This window comes from Bubalus kerabau, chromosome 4, assembly GCF_029407905.1.
Source record: "Bubalus kerabau isolate K-KA32 ecotype Philippines breed swamp buffalo chromosome 4, PCC_UOA_SB_1v2, whole genome shotgun sequence".
In the NCBI taxonomy this organism is placed as follows: Eukaryota; Metazoa; Chordata; class Mammalia; order Artiodactyla; family Bovidae; genus Bubalus; species Bubalus kerabau.
Genome location: NC_073627.1, coordinates 36,108,565 through 36,129,108, shown reverse-complemented (window position 1 = coordinate 36,129,108; position 20,544 = coordinate 36,108,565). Strand labels below are relative to the sequence as shown.

The 20,544-nt window shown below is 43.6% G+C and overlaps 1 protein-coding gene across 3 annotated transcripts in view; it reads right to left on the bottom strand.

Annotated features, from left to right (window-relative positions):
• The window catches only part of MYH10 (myosin heavy chain 10), a 119,880-nt gene that overhangs the window by 76,437 nt on the left and 22,899 nt on the right, over positions 1–20,544 (bottom strand). For 2 of the 3 annotated variants that reach the window (XR_008713072.1, XM_055576566.1), the window contains exon 4: positions 11,155–11,182. Coding sequence is in view for 2 of the 3 variants with exons in the window: in XM_055576566.1 (XP_055432541.1) it covers positions 11,155–11,182 (28 nt within the window). In the remaining variant the exon portion in view is untranslated. Of the gene's footprint in view, positions 1–10,364; positions 10,688–11,154; positions 11,183–20,544 lie in introns of those variants that run through there. The other variant, XM_055576567.1, reaches the window with a different exon arrangement.

Below are 20,544 nucleotides of genomic sequence, written 5' to 3'. Positions count from 1 at the left end.
GTTCACTCCCCTGGACCCACAGAGCATCTTGTACACACCTCATACATACAGCTTTTCTATTACTATCACCTACACTGTTAAATCTATCTGTTTTCCTTCCAGGACTTTGATGTCTTCACTTTTTACAACTATATTTTAATTAATCGAAAAAAATGTACAGTCTGAGGTCAAGTTGTTATTTTTTTAACTTTATTATTTTTGGCTGTGCTGGGTCTTTGTTGCTCCTTGGGCTTTTCTCTAGTTGCAGCTAAGTGGGGCTACTCCCTAGCTCAGTACATGGGCTTCTCCTGTTGCAGAGCATGAGCTCTAGGGTGTGTGGGCTCAGGAGCTGCAGCTCCCTGGCTCCGAGCACAAGCTCAGGAGTTGAGGTGCATGGGCTCAGGAGCTCCACGCAGAAGGGATCTTCCTTGATTACGGATCGAAACCATGTCCCCAGTATTGGCAGGTGGGTTCTTTACCACAGAGCCACCAGGGAAGCCCTGAGGTAAATATTTAATCTCATTTTCCATTCACATGATTCAGCTCACATCCCATTATCAATGGCTGACCAAGACACTGATTATCTTGGTCAAAGTGATTTGAAATGTTATCTTTACCTTACACTTATGACTTTATTCCAAAGCCAATACCCTAGGCAGTATTTCTGAAGTATGACTAACCACATTACCCATCATTGTTTTTTAAAACCTCAGAGACAAGTAGTCTCTGAGGTTTATTTTTTCCAGATAAATTTCAAGTATTTTGTTCTGCTATATCCCTCCCCTGTCTCCTCCCACCTGCCACCTCTATAAAAACAGGCAGACAAAAAAAAAAAAAAACAGGCAGACAGAATTTTGAGCTAAATAATATACATGCTGTTTTTAGGAGAAATGATGGCTTCATCGCTCAGTTAAATTCTGTATTTTTCTAAGTTCAAAACAAGCAAGGACCCAGGTTTGTCTTATTCACCTATTAAGTCATAGTGCCTAGCACAACAAGTACTCAATACATTCTGTTGAAAAAAGAATGTAAGTCTTATATGAGTTTATTTCTCGGCTCTATTTGATATTTTTGGTCCTGTCATTAATGTCCTTTTATCACCATTATACTTTCTACTTGGTCATCATTGGTATTTGCTAATGAGTTTCGTTCATTCCTTTATTCAACACATTTCCAAATCAATTCAGGCATCCCTTAAGTGCTAGAGATTGAGCTGTGGATACAATCTTCCTGGAGCTCAAGATTAGAAGAGATTTAAAACAAACAAGAAAAACAAATTGGGCCTCTGTAGGATGTGAGGAGGGTGACGAAGGAAACAAGGTGACTGAGGGGGAAAAGGCAGAAGAGCCAAGGACAACTCCCTGGACAAGGTGGCGGGGGTGGGGGCACTCGACTCCTGAAAGCTGAGCAGGACCAGGCACGAGAGGGCCTGAGACAGAGCATGGAGGCAGATGGAAAGACAAACGCAAAAGGCCTCAAAGCAGAAAAAAAGCTCGGTATATTCCAGCAACCAGCAGCCGGAGTACAGGATCTGATATAAATAACCAGCCGGGCAGACACAGCAGGAGGGACTGCCGCCGAGGTGGAAAGGTGTGGATGGGACGTACCCTGGAGCCATGGGAATGAATCTGGATTTTACTCAAGTGCAATTTCATAAAAGCTATGCCAGTGGTTTTCTCTGTTGTGTTCTTAACTTTATTTAAAATACCTAGTGTTTCAAGCTAATCATGATGTTGGCTGTTGGTTTCAGATAATTTTTCAAGATGCGAAGAAATGTACTCATGTAGACTGACGATGACTTGTCTTGAAGCAGTTATGATCGGTACTCATCAGCTTGGTTTGCCTCTGCGGTTTCTTGGCTAACCCCTCTCAACTGGACATACTTCAGTGTATCCTGAAAGCATTTTTTTCCCTGTCACACTTACTCAGCTGTACTGAGCCGTCCGTCAACAACTGCCTATGAGCTCTGCTAAATTTTCTGTATTTCAGGTCTAAGATACCTCTGCTAATATTACACATAAGGCTGTGTTGTAAAGGGAAAAAAATACAATCCATCTAAAGCACATAATTGGGCTTTCCCAGTGGTTCAGTCGGAGAAGGCAATGGCACCCCACTCCAGTACTCTTGCCTGGAAAATCCCATGGATGGAGGAGCCTGGTGGGCTGCAGTCCATGGGGTCGCTAAGAGTCGGACACGACTGAGCGACTTCACTTTCACTTCTCATTTTCATGCATTGGAGAAGGAAATGGCAACCCACTCCAGTGTTCTTGCCTGGAGAATCCCAGGGACGGGGGAGCCTGGTGGGCTGCTGTCTATGGGGTCGCACAGAGTCGGACACGCCTGAAGCGACTTAGCAGCAGAAGCAACAGCAGCAGCAGTGGCCCAGTGGTAAAGAATCTACTTGTAACGCAGGAGCCACGGGTTGGACTCCTGGGTCGGGAAGATCCCTTGCAGGAGGGCATGGCAACTCACTTCAGGATTCTTGCCTGGAGAATCCCAAGGACAGACAAGGCTGGTGGGCTACAGTCCTTGGGGCCGCAGAGTCATACATGACTGAAGCGACTTAGCACACACAAAGCACACAATTAGTATTCAATACACATTACCCATTATTGTCCACTCAGCTGTTCATCCACCATATAGAAGGGAATTTGAATTACCAAACTCTAAATTACTTCATGAATCTATCATGCTGGTAAAGTGGTTAAGAAGTGGGCCATGGTATCTTGATGACTGCTGCTACTGCTAAGTCGCTTCAGTCGTGTCCGACTCTGTGCAACCCCATAGATGGCAGCCCACCAGGCTCCCCTGTCCCTGGGATTCTCCAGGCAAGAAAGCTGGAGGGGGTTGCCATTTCCTTCTCCAATGCATGAAAGTGAAAAGTGAAAGCGAAGTTGCTCAGTCGTGTCCGACTCTTAGCAACCCCATGGACTGGAGCCTACCAGGCTCCTCCGTCCATGGGATTTTCCAGGCAAGAGTACTGGAGTGGGTTGCCATTTCCTTCCCCGTCTTGATGACCTACTTAGATTCCAATCCAGCCTACCACTTCTTAGTTATGGGGCTTTGGGCAAAGTGATTGGCCCCTGAACCTCGGTATGAAGTGAAGTGAAGTCGCTCAGTCGTGTCCGACTCTTTGCGACCCCATGGACAGAAGCCTACCAGGCTCCGCTGTCCATGGGGTTTTCCAGCCAAAAATACTGGAGTGGGCTGCCATTTCCTTAGACTCCTTTAAAATGAGATCTGGTTACTCTGCAAGATTGAATCACGCCTGCAAGGAGCCTAGCATGGCACCTGACCAGAAGCATGGCACCTGGCACTATGATGGTCAACAGTGTTGATGAATAAATTGACAGAAGTAGAAAGATGATAACCTCTGATTAGAATATGAAAGACACAGCAGAATCATTTTGGATAACGGTCCTTTAGCAGTTGTGTCTTCCACAAATATTTCTTCTCAGTCTGTGGTTTATCTTCTCAATCTTTTAACACTGTCTCTGCAGAGTGGAATTTTTAATGAAGTCTAGTTTATCAGTTATTTCTTTGATGGATGTCTCTGGTTTTGTACTAAAAAGGTATTACCATGCCCAAGGTCATGTAGGTTTTCTCTTATGTTACCCTCTAGGAGTTTTATAGTTTTGTATTTTATATTTAGGCAAAGAGTTGGACATGACTGAGCACACACACACAATCAAATGAAGTGAGGGTAGGAATTTGCTGCGTACAGGAGGGAACTTTACAGGATGATCAAAATGATAATGTTCTCTATCTTAACAGAGGTTTACGTTATACAAATAACTCAGCCCATATATACTTAAAGTACATAAATGTTTAAGAGTTTTGCATTCTGTTATACCGTAAGTCCCCTACATATGAAGGAGTTCTGTTTCGAGAGCACATTCAGAAGTCCAATTTTTTCCTAAGTCCAACAAAGTTAGCCTAAGTACCTAACACAATGTGCTATGTAGTACTGTACTGTAATAGGTTCATAAGACTTTCCACACAAATCCACAAAAACAAATAAAAAATAAAACATTTTTAATCTCACAGTATAATAGTACCTTGAAAAGTACAGCAGTACAACAGCTGGCACACAGAGCTGTCATCGAGTGAAGAAGCAGGAAGTGTTACCAACTGGAGGAGGGAAAGGACGTGGGAGACGGTAGAGCTGAAGGATCGTCAGCAACAGGAGACGGAGGGCAAGCTGCAATGTCACTCTCGTCTGATGTTGATGGAACACAGGTTCATATCTTTGAAAGTTCACAACTTGAAGGTTTGTATGTAGGGGACTTAAGTGCATGTGAATTTTGTCTCAAAAAGATAAACATGTAAATCCTGAACTTTACTTAATGTTATGTATGCTGAAGTATTTAGGGGGAAGCACACTGATCTACAAATGCATCAGATGAAGGGATTAATAGCCCAAAGAGTGGTTTTTCAGTTGAAAATGAAAACATCTGATCAATCAGCAGTCACCGAAAGAAATACCATCCAACCTTAAGCAGTGAAGTGTTAGTAGCTTAGTCGTGTCAGATTCTTTGCGACCCCATGGAATGTAGACCACCAGGCTCCTCTATTCATGAAATTCTCCAGGCAAGAATACTGGAGTGGGTAGCCATTCCCTTCTCCAGGAGATCTAACCAACTCAGGGATGGAACCCAGGTCTCCTGCTTAAGCTGAGCCTCCTGAAAATGCAGCTCCCATGGAACCCCATCCCAAGGAGTTTCCAGAGCGGGGGAAGTCTGACCCTGAGCACCAGCAAGTACAAATTCAGCTGTCCACTGGCATCACAAAGCCCCATAGAACCCTCCATACTCTACCCTAGAAGCCCCAATCCACCTACACCACCCCTGTTTCTTAAATTTAGTATGGAAGCCTTTTATTTCTGGTTTTCAGCAAGTAACTCATCACTGAATACTCCCACACGTGTGCATACATAAACTCTGTCTTTTCTCTTATTAGTCCACTATCAATTTGTAGATCCCCAACCACAGGACCCAAGTTGGAAAAGTTTCCCTCCCAACACAAACAATAAAATGGATAGAGGGATGAACAGATCAATATATAATAAGCAAACATAGTAAAATGTTACTGGCAGAATCTAGATGGTAGATATATAGAACTTGACTGCAAAAATTCTTTCATCTTTATGTTTGAAAATATTCCTAATAAAATGTTGAGAAAACTCAAAAAAAAAAAAAAAAGCAAATATGGTTTATCTGATGACTGCTACTTCATCACACAAAGAGATACCCCAGCTGCTGTAGCTCATAAGCCCACACCTCATCACTGATGCATACATCAGTCTCAAATGACAATGACCATCTAATTATAAGTGCTAGAGCTTACAATGGTCACTTCTGGTGACAAGAGTAAATCAGTGCTCACTAACCTTAGGTTTTGTCAAACAGCAGTCACTCCCTCCCCAAGTGTTTCCTGCTTCCAAACATTCCAAAGAGTCCTCATCCAAAATAATCATACAAGCTCACAAACCACCCAAAAAGGAGAGGACTGTGTCCTGTCCCTCATCCCCTGTGCACTGCAGGCAGGGTCACCGTGACTGTGACGCTGCAGGCAGGTGACACAAGCGCTACTCCTCTCTCACTTGTGAGCAGAAGCCGTCCTGGGCCCCGGGGGTGGGAAGGAAGGGCCCGGCTCACATGCTGGAAGCACCGCCGTTCTTGCTGGGGCTCTGTGAGCCGTCCAGAGGCCCAGGGAACGCGTGTGAGGAAGAAAGGGGGGCGGATTTACCATACCTTACCATACTCATTTCATGGAGCTTCAGTGGTTAGATTCTCAGAGCAGTTCTCCTCTACTAACTGATGCTCTATAAAGAACCTGGGTGCTCTTTGTTCCTGATTCTTGGGAGGTCTGGAGCCTCTAGGTACCTGGAATGTTAGGTACCCACCATATTAGTCATGGTGGGCACTTGGCTAGCTATAGGATGGGGACTGGACAAGCTGAAAAACCAAACGGGCAATTAGAGGTTTGTGCCTTTGATCCAAGTGACCCTCCTGGGAGGGGAGAGGGGATGGACACGGATTCAATCAACCGTGCCTACACAGTGAAGCCTAATAAAAACTCTTTGAAGCTAAGGTGAGCTTCCTGGTTGGTAATACACGCTGATGCACTGAGAGGGGAAGTGACCAGAGCAAATGGAAGCCGTGCCTTTGGGAAACTCCAGCTCTCACCCTCTCTAGCTCTGATTTGTCACTCTAGCAAAGTATTGAATCTGAGTGGGTAGTGGCCACCCTCAAATGTGTAGCTATTTGGTCAGAAGTACGGGTAGCCTGGGAACCCCTGAGCTTGTGGCTGGTATCTGCAGAGGGAAATCAAGGTCAAAACTGCTTCAAAACCAGTAGTTTTAAAAAGATGTTTGCAGCTCCCTTTCTGAATAACTGACTTTTCTGAAGAATATGCCCAGTGGAATAAAATAAAATAAAAAACTGAGCAGACTATTCTAGAATATAGAATTAAAATGAAGAGACATAAGGAATGCAAGGAATGAGACCTGACAGGATTGTGGATCTTTGGAAGTCATAAGAAACACGTTGAAGACTATTATAGAAATTCACATATGGATTTCATATGAGACAACATTACTGTTTCATTGTCAAGTATGACAATGTGTGTTATGTGGGCACACCCTTGCTCTTAGGAATCACCTGTGGTGTCAGAGTGTCTGCAAACAGTCCTGTGTGTGTACAGAAACGAGGGACACATTTAGATAAAGGGTACACGAGCACTTAACGTATCACTTTCAACTTTTCAATAAAATTTAGGTTTGTATTTGTTTTACAAGAAAACTTGGGAGAAATGCAAAGGTTTAAAAAAAAGAAAAACATAAAATTTGGTAAAATTTAACTCACTGAAGTTAGGGGATGGGTATCTGGGGGTCTCCAACTATTCTATTTTTGTGTAGGTTTGAAATTTCAAAATAAAACACCTTTATAAAATGGTATCAGAAAGGTTTTACCCTTTGAAAACACATACAGTATTCAATTGTTTCTAAAATTTCCTAATCTTAAGCCTGTTTCCTTGGTTCCCACTTAATTAAGAGATTCATTGTTTTGTTTGCATTTTTATCCATTTACTTAGGATGCCCAAAAGTAGTGTTCCAGGTTCTCAGAGGATAATTAAAAAGCAATCAAAGTCACAGTTCCTACCCTTCTGTCTAGTTGTAAAACAAGACACAAAGACCCAAATAGGTAATGAATCACAGCGTGTGAGGAACAGGGCCTGACGAGAGGAAATCAGTGTGGGCTGGAGCCAGCTGTACCATGGGGCTTATGTCCTCCTTGGAGGGAGAGAGAGGAGAAAGGCAAGGGAGTCAGCCAGGATCCCAGAAGATGGGGCAGACAGTAGGTGCTGGGCGGGGCTAGGGCAGGACAGGACAGGAGAAATATGAAGTGAGACGACAACTGGAAACGGGAATGAAAGAGAGCAGGGAGTCAAAGCAGACGGCAAGGTTTTAAGCCTTGAGTCTGGAAACACAAAGCGCTGATGATGGAAAGAAAGATACTGGGAGACCCATCTTGTTTGTGCGAGAACAGAGGTTAATTTGTCAGCGTGTTCAGTTTAAATTGGCTTTTATTTCCTACTTCACAGCTTGTGCTCCAGGAAGACCCAAACACCTGTAATTGCCTGACACCTTTCTCACCTTCCGTCCCCTGTGCCCGTAAGGTTCACTGATTCTGTAAGAAGCTACAACAAATTGTGACAAAGATGAAGGTCCAGAAACTCATCTAGCTGTGGGGCCACCCACCTGAGCTAAAAAACCCCTGGAAGCCAGTAAGGCCCAGCCTAGACTGCCACCTCCCATGGGCCCAATCCCCCCACCCTGCCCCTGCCAGATCCACCAGGGTCCAGAGGTGAGCTCTGCAGGGGCCTTCAGATCGTACCCCCGTCAGCCTTGGTCGCTGCTCAAAATGCAGCTCCTCTGGCCACTCTTCATTCTTACCCTCTGTTCTCATTTTCTTTCTCCTGATTCCAAACACAACTATTTTCTGCTCTGCTGCTGTGTCGCTTCAGTCGTGTCCGACTCTGTGCAACCCCATAGACAGCAGCCCACCAGGCTCCCCCATCCCTGGGCTTCTCTAGGCAAGAACACTGGAGTGGGTTGCCATTTCCTTCTCCAATGTATGAAAGTGAGAAGTAAAAGTGAAGTCACTCAGTCGTGTCCGACCCTCAGCAACCCCATGGACTGCAGCCTACCAGGCTCCTCCGTCCATGGGATTTTCCAGGCAAGAGTACTGGAGTGGGTTGCCATTGCCTTCTCCAATGCATGAAAGTGAAAGGTCAAAGTGAAGTCACTCAGTCGTGTCCGACTCTTAGCGACCCCATGGACTGCAGCCTACCAGGCTCCTCCGTCCATAGGATTTTCCAGGTAACAGTACTGGAGTGGGTTGCCATTGCCTTCTCCGATTTTCTGCTCTAGCCCCCCTCTTTTCCTCCATACTCTGTGGGATCCCCATTCCACAGTGTGCAAAGTCACCCATGTTCTCAGCTTCCTGACTGAACACTCCCCTCCGCTGGCCGTACTTCACATCACACACCTGTGTGAGCATACACACACATATACATCATCACACACACGTACAAACATCAGGGGCATCCTTCTCACTCCCCCAATACTGTTTCTAGACTCTCTTGTTCTTCTTTTTTTTTTTTTTAGACTCTCTTGTTCTAAAAGCCCCTACCTCTCACCTCTCTGAGGTCACACACAGCAGGAGCAGTGGTTCTGACACTGGATTTATTTTGCTTAGTAAGATCTTAAAAAACAACACCCCCTCCCCACTGCCCCCGCCACCCACGCTGTTTCAAAAAAGAAAGCACTTTTATTTCCAAAGAAAACAGGAAGGGTCTTATCTTGGAATAAAGGACATTCCTCTAAGTCAAATAATTTAGCTTTATGAAGGGCTTATCAGAGGCCACTGCCCTCATACCATCACTTGTGTGTGTGTGTGTGTGTGTGTGTGTGTGTGTGTGTGTGTGTGTCAAAGCCCCTCCTCTCCTTGTGTGAGCAACACACCCAACCCTTTGACTCCGTGACACCCTCCACTCCATGCCCTCCTGCCCGACCCCCCACTTCTCAGCTGCCCACTCCTTCGGCCACACTGGAGGAGCTCCCTCCCAACACCTGCAGCCACGACGCCTGTTCCTGCTCCTGCTTCCCCAGGAGGCCCTGCTCTCCAGTTTCCTGACCCATCTCCCTCCTATCAGTCCCCCGTCGTGTGCCACACCCCATGGTCCATCATGACAGTCTCTCTCGCTGACGTTCTCAGTTCTTTCATCTCAGTGACCCCCACCTGAACCCACTTATAAAAACTTTTGGTGGATTAAATATGATTCCCCATTTCGACACCCTCGTAGGGGCGTGTCCACAGCAAAGGCCCCAAGGGTCTCACACTCCCTCCCCTCCCCCACTGACCCTGGCCTTGGCCACGTGTCTGGCCTGGAACCTGAGAGCACCAGGTGTGCACACCCTTACACACTGGCACTCGCATCTGTACGGCTCTGGGCAGCCAGGGCTAGCCCACTGGAGAATGAGAGGAACCACCAAGGCACCCCAGTCAACAGTCAACCAGCCCCCTGGCCCTCAGCTGCCCCCAGCCGCGGGGTGAGCCCCAGGTGAGATGGCTGGGGCTGGCTCGGCTCAGCAGACAGGCCCAGCTGAGTCCAATCCAAGGGCTTGGAGAACTGCTTTCAGTCACTAAGTGTCTGGTAGTTTGTTGTTTAAGAAAAGCTAATTCGTATAACTCAGAGGCTGAACATCACTGGAAGAAAATTTACATGAGACAGGCTTATTTTCTACTTCTCTTATACTTCTTGTTATCAAACACCAAAGTTTCTATGGGAAAGAAAAGCCAAGAGATGAGAACTTTTTCTGTTTCTGGTCCCCCCCACCCGCCCACATCAGGCCCTGTCTCCTCCCTGACCCTGGACCTCTAGGGGCCCTGACTCCCACCCATCTTGTCCTACCCCACCCCCATCAGTTTAACCTCTCCTACCTTAAAGACACCACCAGTAACAACAAAAATTGATTCCTTACTGCTTTTCAAATGCTACAATTTTCACTCTAGAGCTATTTGGAAGTTGTAGGCCCAGACTTAGCTTTTGCTGCTTTTTAAAAACTTTCTCTCTCTCACACACATACACCCATGTCATTCCTTGACTGCCATCTGGCCTGACTCCCTGCCCACCCAGTGCACTGAGGGGACCATGACCAGCCTCCCTCGCCCAAGTGAAACCCCAGGCATGTGTTCCTGTGTATTTCAGTCTCTATGGTGTCTGCAGCCTATGGCTTGGGCGTCTCTGTGGAGTCTCACCCGCCTCCCCACCCTTGAACCCCGTCTGGGGATCCCACACTCTGAGGGGACCTCACTTACCGCATGGCTTCCGTCATCTAGGCCGCCGGCTCTGCATTCCAGGCACAGCTCTGACTCCATGTCCAATAGCCTAGAGACGGCTCCCCCAGGAGTGCCTCGGGCACCTCAAAGTCAATGTCCTCTACCAAACTCCTTCCCCTTTGCCCTGAACCTGTTCCTCCACCTTCCCGCGTCTCTGAAATCCACACAACTCCACCCTCTCCGAGCTCCTCTTTCTCAGGCCTGTCTTGCAACCTAAGCCCCACTTAGACACGCCCACTTCCACGAGCACCTCCCCACCTGAAGGCACTTCCAGCTCTCACGTGGGTAACTTATTAGCTTTCCACTCGGTCTTCTCGCGATAACACTTCCCGGTCCTCCATCTTCCCCACTGCAGCTAACATGACTGTCCTAACCAGGAAAAATGATCACTTCCTGCTGTGGATGTTGTATTCAATCCTGACTTTCCAGTACTTCACACACTGGCATGTGATAATCAATAATGCTTCCTGGGTGATACAGGGAAATTCCTGAAAAGTCCAGGAGGTCAACACTTGGACAAACCAACTAAAGATGTAAGTTTCACAGATTAACATTATGAAATGTGTGAAAAGCCCAGTTTGACAGCCAAACAGTAACACCAAAGCTAAGCAGAGCTTGCATACCTTAGACTTAAAACAGTTAACAGCAAGGTTTACATCAATCTCTTTAAATTACTGCTCTCCTGTCCCCCTTCCTCTCTCAAATACCAAAATTGCTTTTACTTTCCAACAGAATAGAAAAGAAGTCTGAACGTTTAACATTTACTTACGTGCAAAGAATTGACTGGTCCTCACGATCTAGAAAACAAAATAAACAGAAAGACATTGAATATCTGCCTGTTCTTTAAAATATTTGATAAATAATAAATAGCCTGATAGCCTCTAAAATACTAGGAACTCTGCCCCTCTTAGGCCAAGTTAACGCTTTCCAATCCTGTTATGCATCATACAGTCCTAAATTCAGTCAAGTTCATCATTCTCACGCCAGATTATCTGGGGAAGGTAACAATGCAGGCTCAGACAACTTTATATGCCTAATGAACCTGGATTCTCGAAGCCTGGTGCTTATCAGAGTCAACCAGGAAATTTTATAGAAACAAACTTCCCAGAGCTCCACCTATAGGGGAGGGACTGAAAACCGCTTTTTACTTAGGTTCCCCAAGTGATTTTGATGCAGGGCCAGCCAGGCTTGGAAACCATTACCTTACAAGAAAACCCACAACCAGAGAGAAATCGTTATCAATATACACCTTAAAGAAGAAAAAAAAAGTATCAAACACTGAGTGGAAAAGAAGATTAAGGGAGGATAAACGTCTGTAAGAGTTTAACCACTGTATGAAGTCAGAACATTAAATAGAGCAAAAATAAGGAAAGAATATAAAAGGAAAAAAACTATCATGACTTTAAAGTGATAAATAATTTAAGTACTCATATTTAGGGCTTCCCTGGTAGCTCAGCTGGTAAAGAATCCACCTGCAAAAGCAAGAGACCCCAGTTCGATTCTTGGGTTGGGAGGATCCCCTGGAGAAGGGAATGGCTACCCACTCCAGTACTCTGGGTCTGGAGAATTCCATGGACTGTATAGTCCATGGGGTCCACATATAAAAAGGTTAAATGCAAGCCAACAGCCTTTCTTGGGCACGACCTTCCCGGATCCACAAGCACTTGGATGATCTCTGCCTGCCCTTCCTGCTCAGCTCAGTTGTATCTCCTCTGTGGGTCCCCTCCAGACCCTCTTCCTCAGGCTCCTCACTGCTTCCTTCTTTTGACCATATTTTGGGGTTAGACAAACAATACTGCCAACTGCCTGCCCGACTAGTATGTGCTAAGATCAGAGCCCATCTTGCTTCTTTACTCCCAGACTTAACACCAGCCTTAGGTCAACTGAGAGAATCCAGTGCGAGGAGCCAGGCAGGGCACTGGCAAGACACTGGGAACTGGAATCTTCTGTCCTAGTTCCAACCCTGCAGCAAACTGCCCACGCATCTATAAATGGGACGTTGATTCCTTGCTGGTTTCGGGCTCTTCACCTATAAAACTAGGATTTTACCAAGTTTTTAAATATTATTCACTCTAAATATGAACCCTCGCACCCCAAATTCTCCTGGTCTGAGAATGTTTATAGAACTCCACTTTTCCAAGTTTTCAGGGCTTTGCTGAACTAGTTTACACATTAGAGAAATCAAAACACACGCCAAAAAGTAACCACAATCAAATGGCCTCCTAACTTATTCAGAGCAGCTTTCTTCCTGCATCTGGACATGCTATTTTCATTGTGTGAAATCTGAGCTCTTCACAACCACAATCTACCCTTCAAATCTGCTCTGTATTTCTTCTCCCCATGCTTCTCATCCTACCCCACCCCAATAAAACAAAGGAACTCTCTTTGCAGGTGGACCCATCTGTTCTTGTCATGTCTTGCATCAGCTTTGGGCCTCAGTTTCACTATCAGTACAATCAGGTGAGGGCTTGGCAACCTCCACGATTCCCTCCATAGAATACTCTATAACTGAATTATTCCTTCTTTCTGCTTCACTGAATTCTCTTCACCTTCTGAGGATCAGCTTAGGCACCCCAGATGTTTCCAGTGAACTTTATACTCTAAGAACCTATCAATGTAACCAGACTCAGCATATATCATATATTATAGTGACATTTAAGGGAAATACTTTACGTTCAGAAATGCAACTGGCCTTCTAAAGAGGAGCGATTCATTTGATAGCTCAGTTACTGTCTACAGCACCTCCCCAAAACCATAAATGGAGGTACTCAATAAATCCATGTTGAATTAAATTGTATTTTCAACAGTGAAAATGATTTTAGGTCAGTGACCTCAGCTCCTACCTTAAAAAACTAGAAAAGAACAAATTAAACCCAAAATGAGTAGAACAAAAAAAAGTATAAGGAACAAAAATCAGTGAAATGGGAAAACAGGAAAAGAAAACGGTGGCCAAATGCTGGATCTTTGAGGTAAATCTCTAGACAAAATGATCAGAAATAAGACACAAATTGCCAACATCTGGAACAAGAAAGGGAAAACCACTATAGATCCCAGAGATATTAAAAGGATAATAAGGAACTATTAGGAGCCACTTTCTGCTAAAAAATTCGACAACTAAAATGAACAGAATAATTTCTTTAAAGGATAGACTACTAAAGTTCACTCAAGAAGAATCAATAACCTGAACAGATGTAGGAAAGACATTCACTAAAACAACATCCATTCATGAATGAAAACAAAAAAAGAGAGCAAACGAGGAATACAAGGGAACTTCAACAACTTCATAAAGGGCATCTACACAACACCTGCAGTGAATATCATGCTTAATGGTGAAAACTGAATGCTGTCCCCAAAGACCAGGAATAAGACAAGAATGTCTGTTCTCACACCTATTCAACATCACAAATAAAAATAATTTAAAGGCATACACCTGAAAAGGAGGAAATAACAATGTCTATCTGCAGAGGACATGACTGTCTAGAGATAATTTCAAAGAGTCTACCAAAAAACTTTCCAGAATAAGTGACTTCTGCAAGGTTACAAAAGATGTCAATATATGTATTTTTAAAATAATATATATATTTTAAATTTCTATATATCAATAGTGAACAATTGGTAATTAAAATTGTAAAGTTCCATTTAACACTAAAAACATGAAATGCTTAGTTATCCTAAGGTATATGCTACACTTATAATGAATATGTGCGAGATCTATGTGCTAAAGACTGTAAAACACCAATGAAATAAAAGAAGACCTATATTAACAGAGAAACAAACCATGTTCATGGATTGGACGACTCAATACTCTTGTCAGTTCTGCCCTTTTTGTTCTATAGATTCAGTGCAACCCAATCAAAACGTGAAAAGTGGGCCATTTTTAGAAAATGGCAAGTTGATTTCTAAAATTTATATTGAAAGACCAATGAACAATTTAAGATTTATTATATGACTATTATAATCCAGATGGTATGAAAAAGGACAAATGTACAGATTAAAGGAACAGAATCCTGACAAAGCAATTCATTGGAGAAAAGAAATGTTTTCTCAATAAATGATGCCAAGATCTACTGGATATTCACATGCAAAACAATGAACTTCAATCCATACCTTGCACCATACATGAAAATTAACTCAAGATGGATCACAGATTGAGTGGGGAAAAAATCGCAAATCACTTATCCAATAAAGGACTTGTGGCTAAAAAAAGAGTTCTCAAACGTGAATAAGAAAACAAACCATCCAATTTTTTTAATGGTTAAAAGATTTGAACACTTCACAAAAGAAGACATACAGGTGACATAAGCACATCAAAAGATACTTAATATCCTTAGTCACCCAGGAAATGCAATTTAAGACCACAATGAAATACCACTGCACACTTATCAGACTACAATTTAATAAACAACCGACAACACCAAGTGCTGACAGAAAGCAGAACTGGAACTTTCACCCACTGATGGTAAAGAGGAAAAATGGCACAGCCATTTGGAAAAGAGCATGGTAGTTTCTTACAAAGTTAAAAATACACCTACCGTGTGACCCAGCAATCCTACTCCCGATTATTGAGTCATATGAAATTAAAACTTACCCTCACAAAAACCTAGTACCCAATCGACCCTAGTGTCTTACTGCCAAGAAACATAAACTATCTAAATGCCCTCCAGATAAGTGAGTGAACAAACTGTAGAACATGCATACGATGGAAGACTCCTAGAAACCAAAAGGAGTGAACTACTGGTAGGTGACGCTCAAGTGCACTGCGTCAGTGAAAGAAGCCAGACTGACAAGGCTAACCTGTGTCTGATTACATGACGTCCTGGAAAAGGCGACACTACAGTGATAAAGGAAAAAATCGGTGGCTGTCATGGACTAGGGGAGAGGGAATGACTATAAGGAGCGTGTAGAAATTTGGCTGGAAGATACAACTGTTCTATATCTTGACTGTAGTTATATAACTAGATGTATTTGTCAAAACTCAAAGAACTATATGCTAAAAAGGCTGAATTTTACTGCATATAAATGATACCTTAAATAAAAGTACATATATTTAGTTTTCCCATCGAGCAACATGTTACATATTTCTCTACACTTAAGACTTCAAAAATGTTTAGCAATATAAGAAATACTGCCTTATATTTGGGTTCTACCTATTTTTGCTCACTGCTAACATTTATTGGAGAAGACCCTGATGCTTGGAAAGATTGAAGACAAAAAGAGAAGGGGTCAACAAAGGGTGAGATGGTTAGATAACATCACTGACTCAAAGGACATGAATTAGAGCAAACTCCAGGAGATGGTGAAGGCCAGGGACGCCTGGCGTGCTGCAGTCCATGGGGGCGCAGAGTCAGACTTAGCAACTGAACAACAACAATATGTATTTTTGGCTAGAGGATAAGCACATGGTCAAACTTATCGCCCCGTCAAATCACTGTCTCTCCCCTCACGAGCCCTTTCGCCTCTGATGCGCGCGCCCCCTTAGTTGTCTTCGTAGCCCTTACCACATTATGATAGTGTCTTCATTTGCTGGTATCCTCAGTGAGATAACAGATCTCTAACCAAGTCACTAGAAGGGTTTGCCTATGTTTCACAGTTTCTCAGGGTAACGAGTATTACTGTTTCCCACCGTCTGTATTTCCACATTATAAGAATCAATACATAGATTCAAGGCAACTATAATTCATTATAAAACATTCTTTCACCTAACATAAAATAATGCCCGTTGTCCACTTCTGCTTTGACTTCTACTTTGGACCTGAGGTGACTTAACAGGCGTTTTCTTTTGTACTCACTTGGCTGAGGAGATGCTCACCACTGTACTGCTACTATTCTTCTACTTGGAGAGGTCTCTCTTGTAAGGGGCATATGATTGTATTAGGCTCTGCTATTTATAGGGGGTTAAAGAGTTGACTCATTGGAAAAGACTCTGATGCTGGGAGGGATTGGGGGCAGGAGGAGAAGGGGACGACAGAGGATGAGATGGCTGGATGGCATCACTGACTTGATGGACGTGAGTCTGAGTGAACTCCGGGAGTTGGTGATGGACAGAGAGGCCTGGCGTGCTGCGATTCATGGGGTCGCAAAGAGTCAGACACGACTGAACGACTGAACTGAACTGAAAGGTATATTTACTGCTGTAGTTGGGTGTTACCTGTTTTCTGACCTTTCAAGCCCTTCCTTGATGTTCCTTTTAAAAGATGGTTTGTTTTCCTTGCTTTTCTTTCTCCTAACGGGGTTTTTTTGGCTTCAAGGCACGTGGGATCCCACTTCCCCGACCAGGGATTGAACCCTCACGCCTTATATTGGAAGGTAAAGTCTTCAACCATTGAACCGCCAGAAGTGAAGTGCAAGTCGCTCAGTCATGCCCGACTTTTTGCAATCCTATGAACTGTACAGTCCATGGAATTCTCCAGGCCAGAAGACTGAAGTGGGTAGCCTTTTCTCCCTAATCTACATGTAAAGGTTCACATTTTAATGTATATCAATCCTAGTCTTAAAATACTTATTGGAGAGAGGGGTTGGTATATGTGATTATTATTATTATTATACTAGTACATCACTCGGTGTATCAGACATAGTTTCAAGACAGCCGCTCAGGATTCCACTATAGAAATGAGCCATCCATTAAGTAGTTACTTACTGGTAGAACAATTGGTTATTTTCAGTGTTTCGCAGGAAGCTGTGTTGGACTCTTTGTGTCCTGTGGATTGTAGCCCGCCAAGCTCCCCTGTCCATGGGACTCTCCAGGCAAGAATACTGGAGTGGGTTGCCATGTCCTCCTTCAGGGGATCTTCCCAACCCAGGGACTGAACCCGTGTCTCGTATGTCTCCTGCACTGGCAGGCAGGTTCTTTACCACTAGTGCCTCCTGGGAACCCCTGTCAGGAAGCTACTGGAGGTCATTCTCCATCCAATATACAGCCTATAGGACCCATAAATTAAGACAGGAAAACAAGCAAGGAAAGAAGCAAGGGATTTCCAGGGTGCAGGCACAGGCAAGTCTGAGGGGCACTAAGCACAGAGTGGAGGACAGAGGGTCCCGGGAGGCGTGGCTCTGGCGGAGGAAAGACACACCGATCACTTACTTGATACACGTCTCTGTACTGAAAGAAGACCTGTAGTTCTGTCAAATCAATGCTGGTCACTGCAAAACTCCTTTGTTCCCCCCAAAATAGGAAAATTACTAACCCCAGGGAAAACAGCAAATTGTGTAAGAAGAGAAATGTGATCACAGGAGAAACAGTTTACACATTGAATACTACTAAAATGCCAAAAAATGTTGACTTAACTTCAATCAGGAAGATGGGGGGAATGTAGTTAAAACCTTTTTCCATAGTAGGAAGTCTATAGAAAACAACATAAGTTAAAAAAAAATATATCATAAGCCTATTACTCATAAATACATACAAACACAAGACGAAACAGACAAAATGACTTCCTCTTAAGAGGAAATCCAGAATGGGCAGGGGGAGGACAGGTATTTGTTTTCTTTATCAATAACGTAAGCCTTGTTGTGGGCTTCCCAGGTGGCTCAGTGGTAAAGAATCCGCCTGCCAATGCAGGTTGAATCCTTGGTCCGGGAAGATCTCCTGGAGCAGGAAATGGCAACTCACTCCAGTATTCTCGCCTGGGAAATCCCATCAACAGAAGAGCCTGGCGGGCTACAGGCCACGGGGTTGCAGAGTGGGACAGAACTTACTGACTAAACAACAGTGACAATTCCTGCTACACCATGTGTTTCATTGTTTAACTATCTTTATGCATTATTTTTTAATAAAAAGTAAAAAGTAAGCATTCAAAGTCCTTTGGCAGCTTCTGATCTTGATGTTATCCAGACTATTCTGCATTGTCTAATGGTTTAAAACCATTTAGATAACACAGGAATTATTTAGTCCTCGAGATTGGAGAGACTTCATTGTTGAAATTATTTGGGCCTCATGTCTTTGGGACATAAAGGTAAATTTCTCACAACCTTTACCATTTCTCCCACTGGCATTGTTCAGAGTTTTCCACCTTATTTCAAGGCATTTTTGTCTCTGTTTATAGTATTATAAAACCTTTATCCTTTCTGGTGATTCTCTCTTCTTAGTCACACTTGCCAAACACTTGTCTGTTTTATGGTCTTTTTGTGGATCCAGTTCAAGTTTTACTTAATTTTATGTTTTTCCTCTTATTTAGGTTCATTTCATGCTGTACTATTTTGTTTAAATTGAGGTATAACTGATAACATAACATTATATTAGTTTCAGGTGTACAACACAATGATTCAATATTTGTATATACTGTGAAATGATCACCACAGTTACATCTTAAGTTAACATCCAGGCTGTATTTTTAAAGGACTTTTTTATGTGTGTGAAATGAAACACAGAAAACCTCATGAGATGAAAAGCTCAGTAAATTATCATAAAGTTGCCTTTTATCTACCTTGTGAGTAAAAGGTCTGTGTATACATTTTTATTTACTAATAAAATATAACTATGAGTTATTTCTTAAAGCGGTTTTTGCCATAAGCCATCAGTTTTTTACACATGATATTTTGTTGTGATTAACGTCTAAAGAATCTGTAATAGCAGTTTTGATTTCTACTTTTACCAAAAAGCAATATGGATGAATGGTTAGCCGCAGAAACAGTAAGAAGTCATTAAGCAGCACTCGCACCAAACAGGTGGGAATCTGTAAATACCTTGTCTTACTGCACTGTGGTTGGAGAATGTGGCCAGATCTGAGATTTTTAATGGTGATTTAGCATCAAAATTGCAAGGTGAGGTTGTAAACCTTCTTTCTGGTTGATGGGCAGTAGTCCTGTAAGTAGTTTGCAATTCAAGCTTGCTAGATTGTGTTGATCACATTCTTTATGTTCTTTTCCCCCCTACTTATCTCAAATTCTAAGAGAGGCACATTAAAGCTCCCCTTCTAATTATGGGTCACATTTCCTTTGTATTTCCAACAGTGACCCAACGTCAATGATGCAAATGTAAGTATTGCCTGACTCTCCTAGAGAATTCCATCACAGTGTTTCTCACTTAAATCTCCAATCTCTGCTCCCTCCTCACTCTTAGCCGAGACCCTGCTTCGTGTTTCCCTGAGAGCACAGGAGCAAGCGCTTTCACAAGTTCCTACCCAACGACTGGCAGATGCTTCCAAGAAATCTGGCTGTGAAGGGAAGAAGAGGAGGGAAGAGAGAACTTTCTAAAGTAACGGAGAAAACTTCAGCACGTTTAACGCTAACATTAAGAGCCCGTACAAAGGCAGGCAGAAGACAATGGACACTGTGAGCTTCCTGAGACGGATCCCGGGAGAGACGTGACAGGCGTCAGAGGTGAAGGAGGTGGGAAGACTGGCCTCGGACAGGAGCGGGTTCAAGAGAGGATGGTTTGTAAATGTGGCTCAGGAGACTGGGGCGTTTCCACTCGGGTGGCTTCTAACTTCTCCATGGAACAGGGGAAGCAGCCATCAGCTGGGGAGGAAAGCAGGGACCCACGAAGCTGCAGGGGGCAGAGGCCAGAGGCAGACATTAGGGAGAATGAGATTATAACCTTAATAGACAATCAAGGAAGGATTAACAAGGGTGTTCTGTGTGGAATCTGGGCTTGTGGTCACACAATTACAGGAGTACTGATTCAATTGTATGAAGAGAACTCCAGAGGCATCAGCAACCCAAGTAAGAGCATTAAAAAAAGACAAACAACTTGATTGATCTGGGGTGAGACTTCTGCCAACCAAGTATAACTTCCCTCGTGGTCCAGTGGCTAAGACTCCGTGCTCCCAATGCAGGGCACCTGGGTTCCCTGGTCGAGGAACTGGACCCACATGCCACAACTGAAAGATCCCACGTGCCCCAACTAAGACCTCGTGCAGCCAAATAAATAAAAAAAAATTTTTTTAAAGTATAACAAAAGAGCAAAGGGATAGGGTGTAGGATATGGACAAAGATGGCTGAAATGATACTATGAAATCCAAACTAAGTGAGGAAGAAAGTTAAGGCAGTACTGATAACACACAGGGGAAAAGCAGAGCAACACATGGGCCCTGAGATCTAAACAGTCAAAGAACACGGTCAGGAGACTTGCTGACTGAGCTGCCAAGATGGAAGGATTTTGCAAGAGAATTTCTGAAATACTATTTGAAAAATAAGATCATTTCAGAAGGTGGCAAAGTCT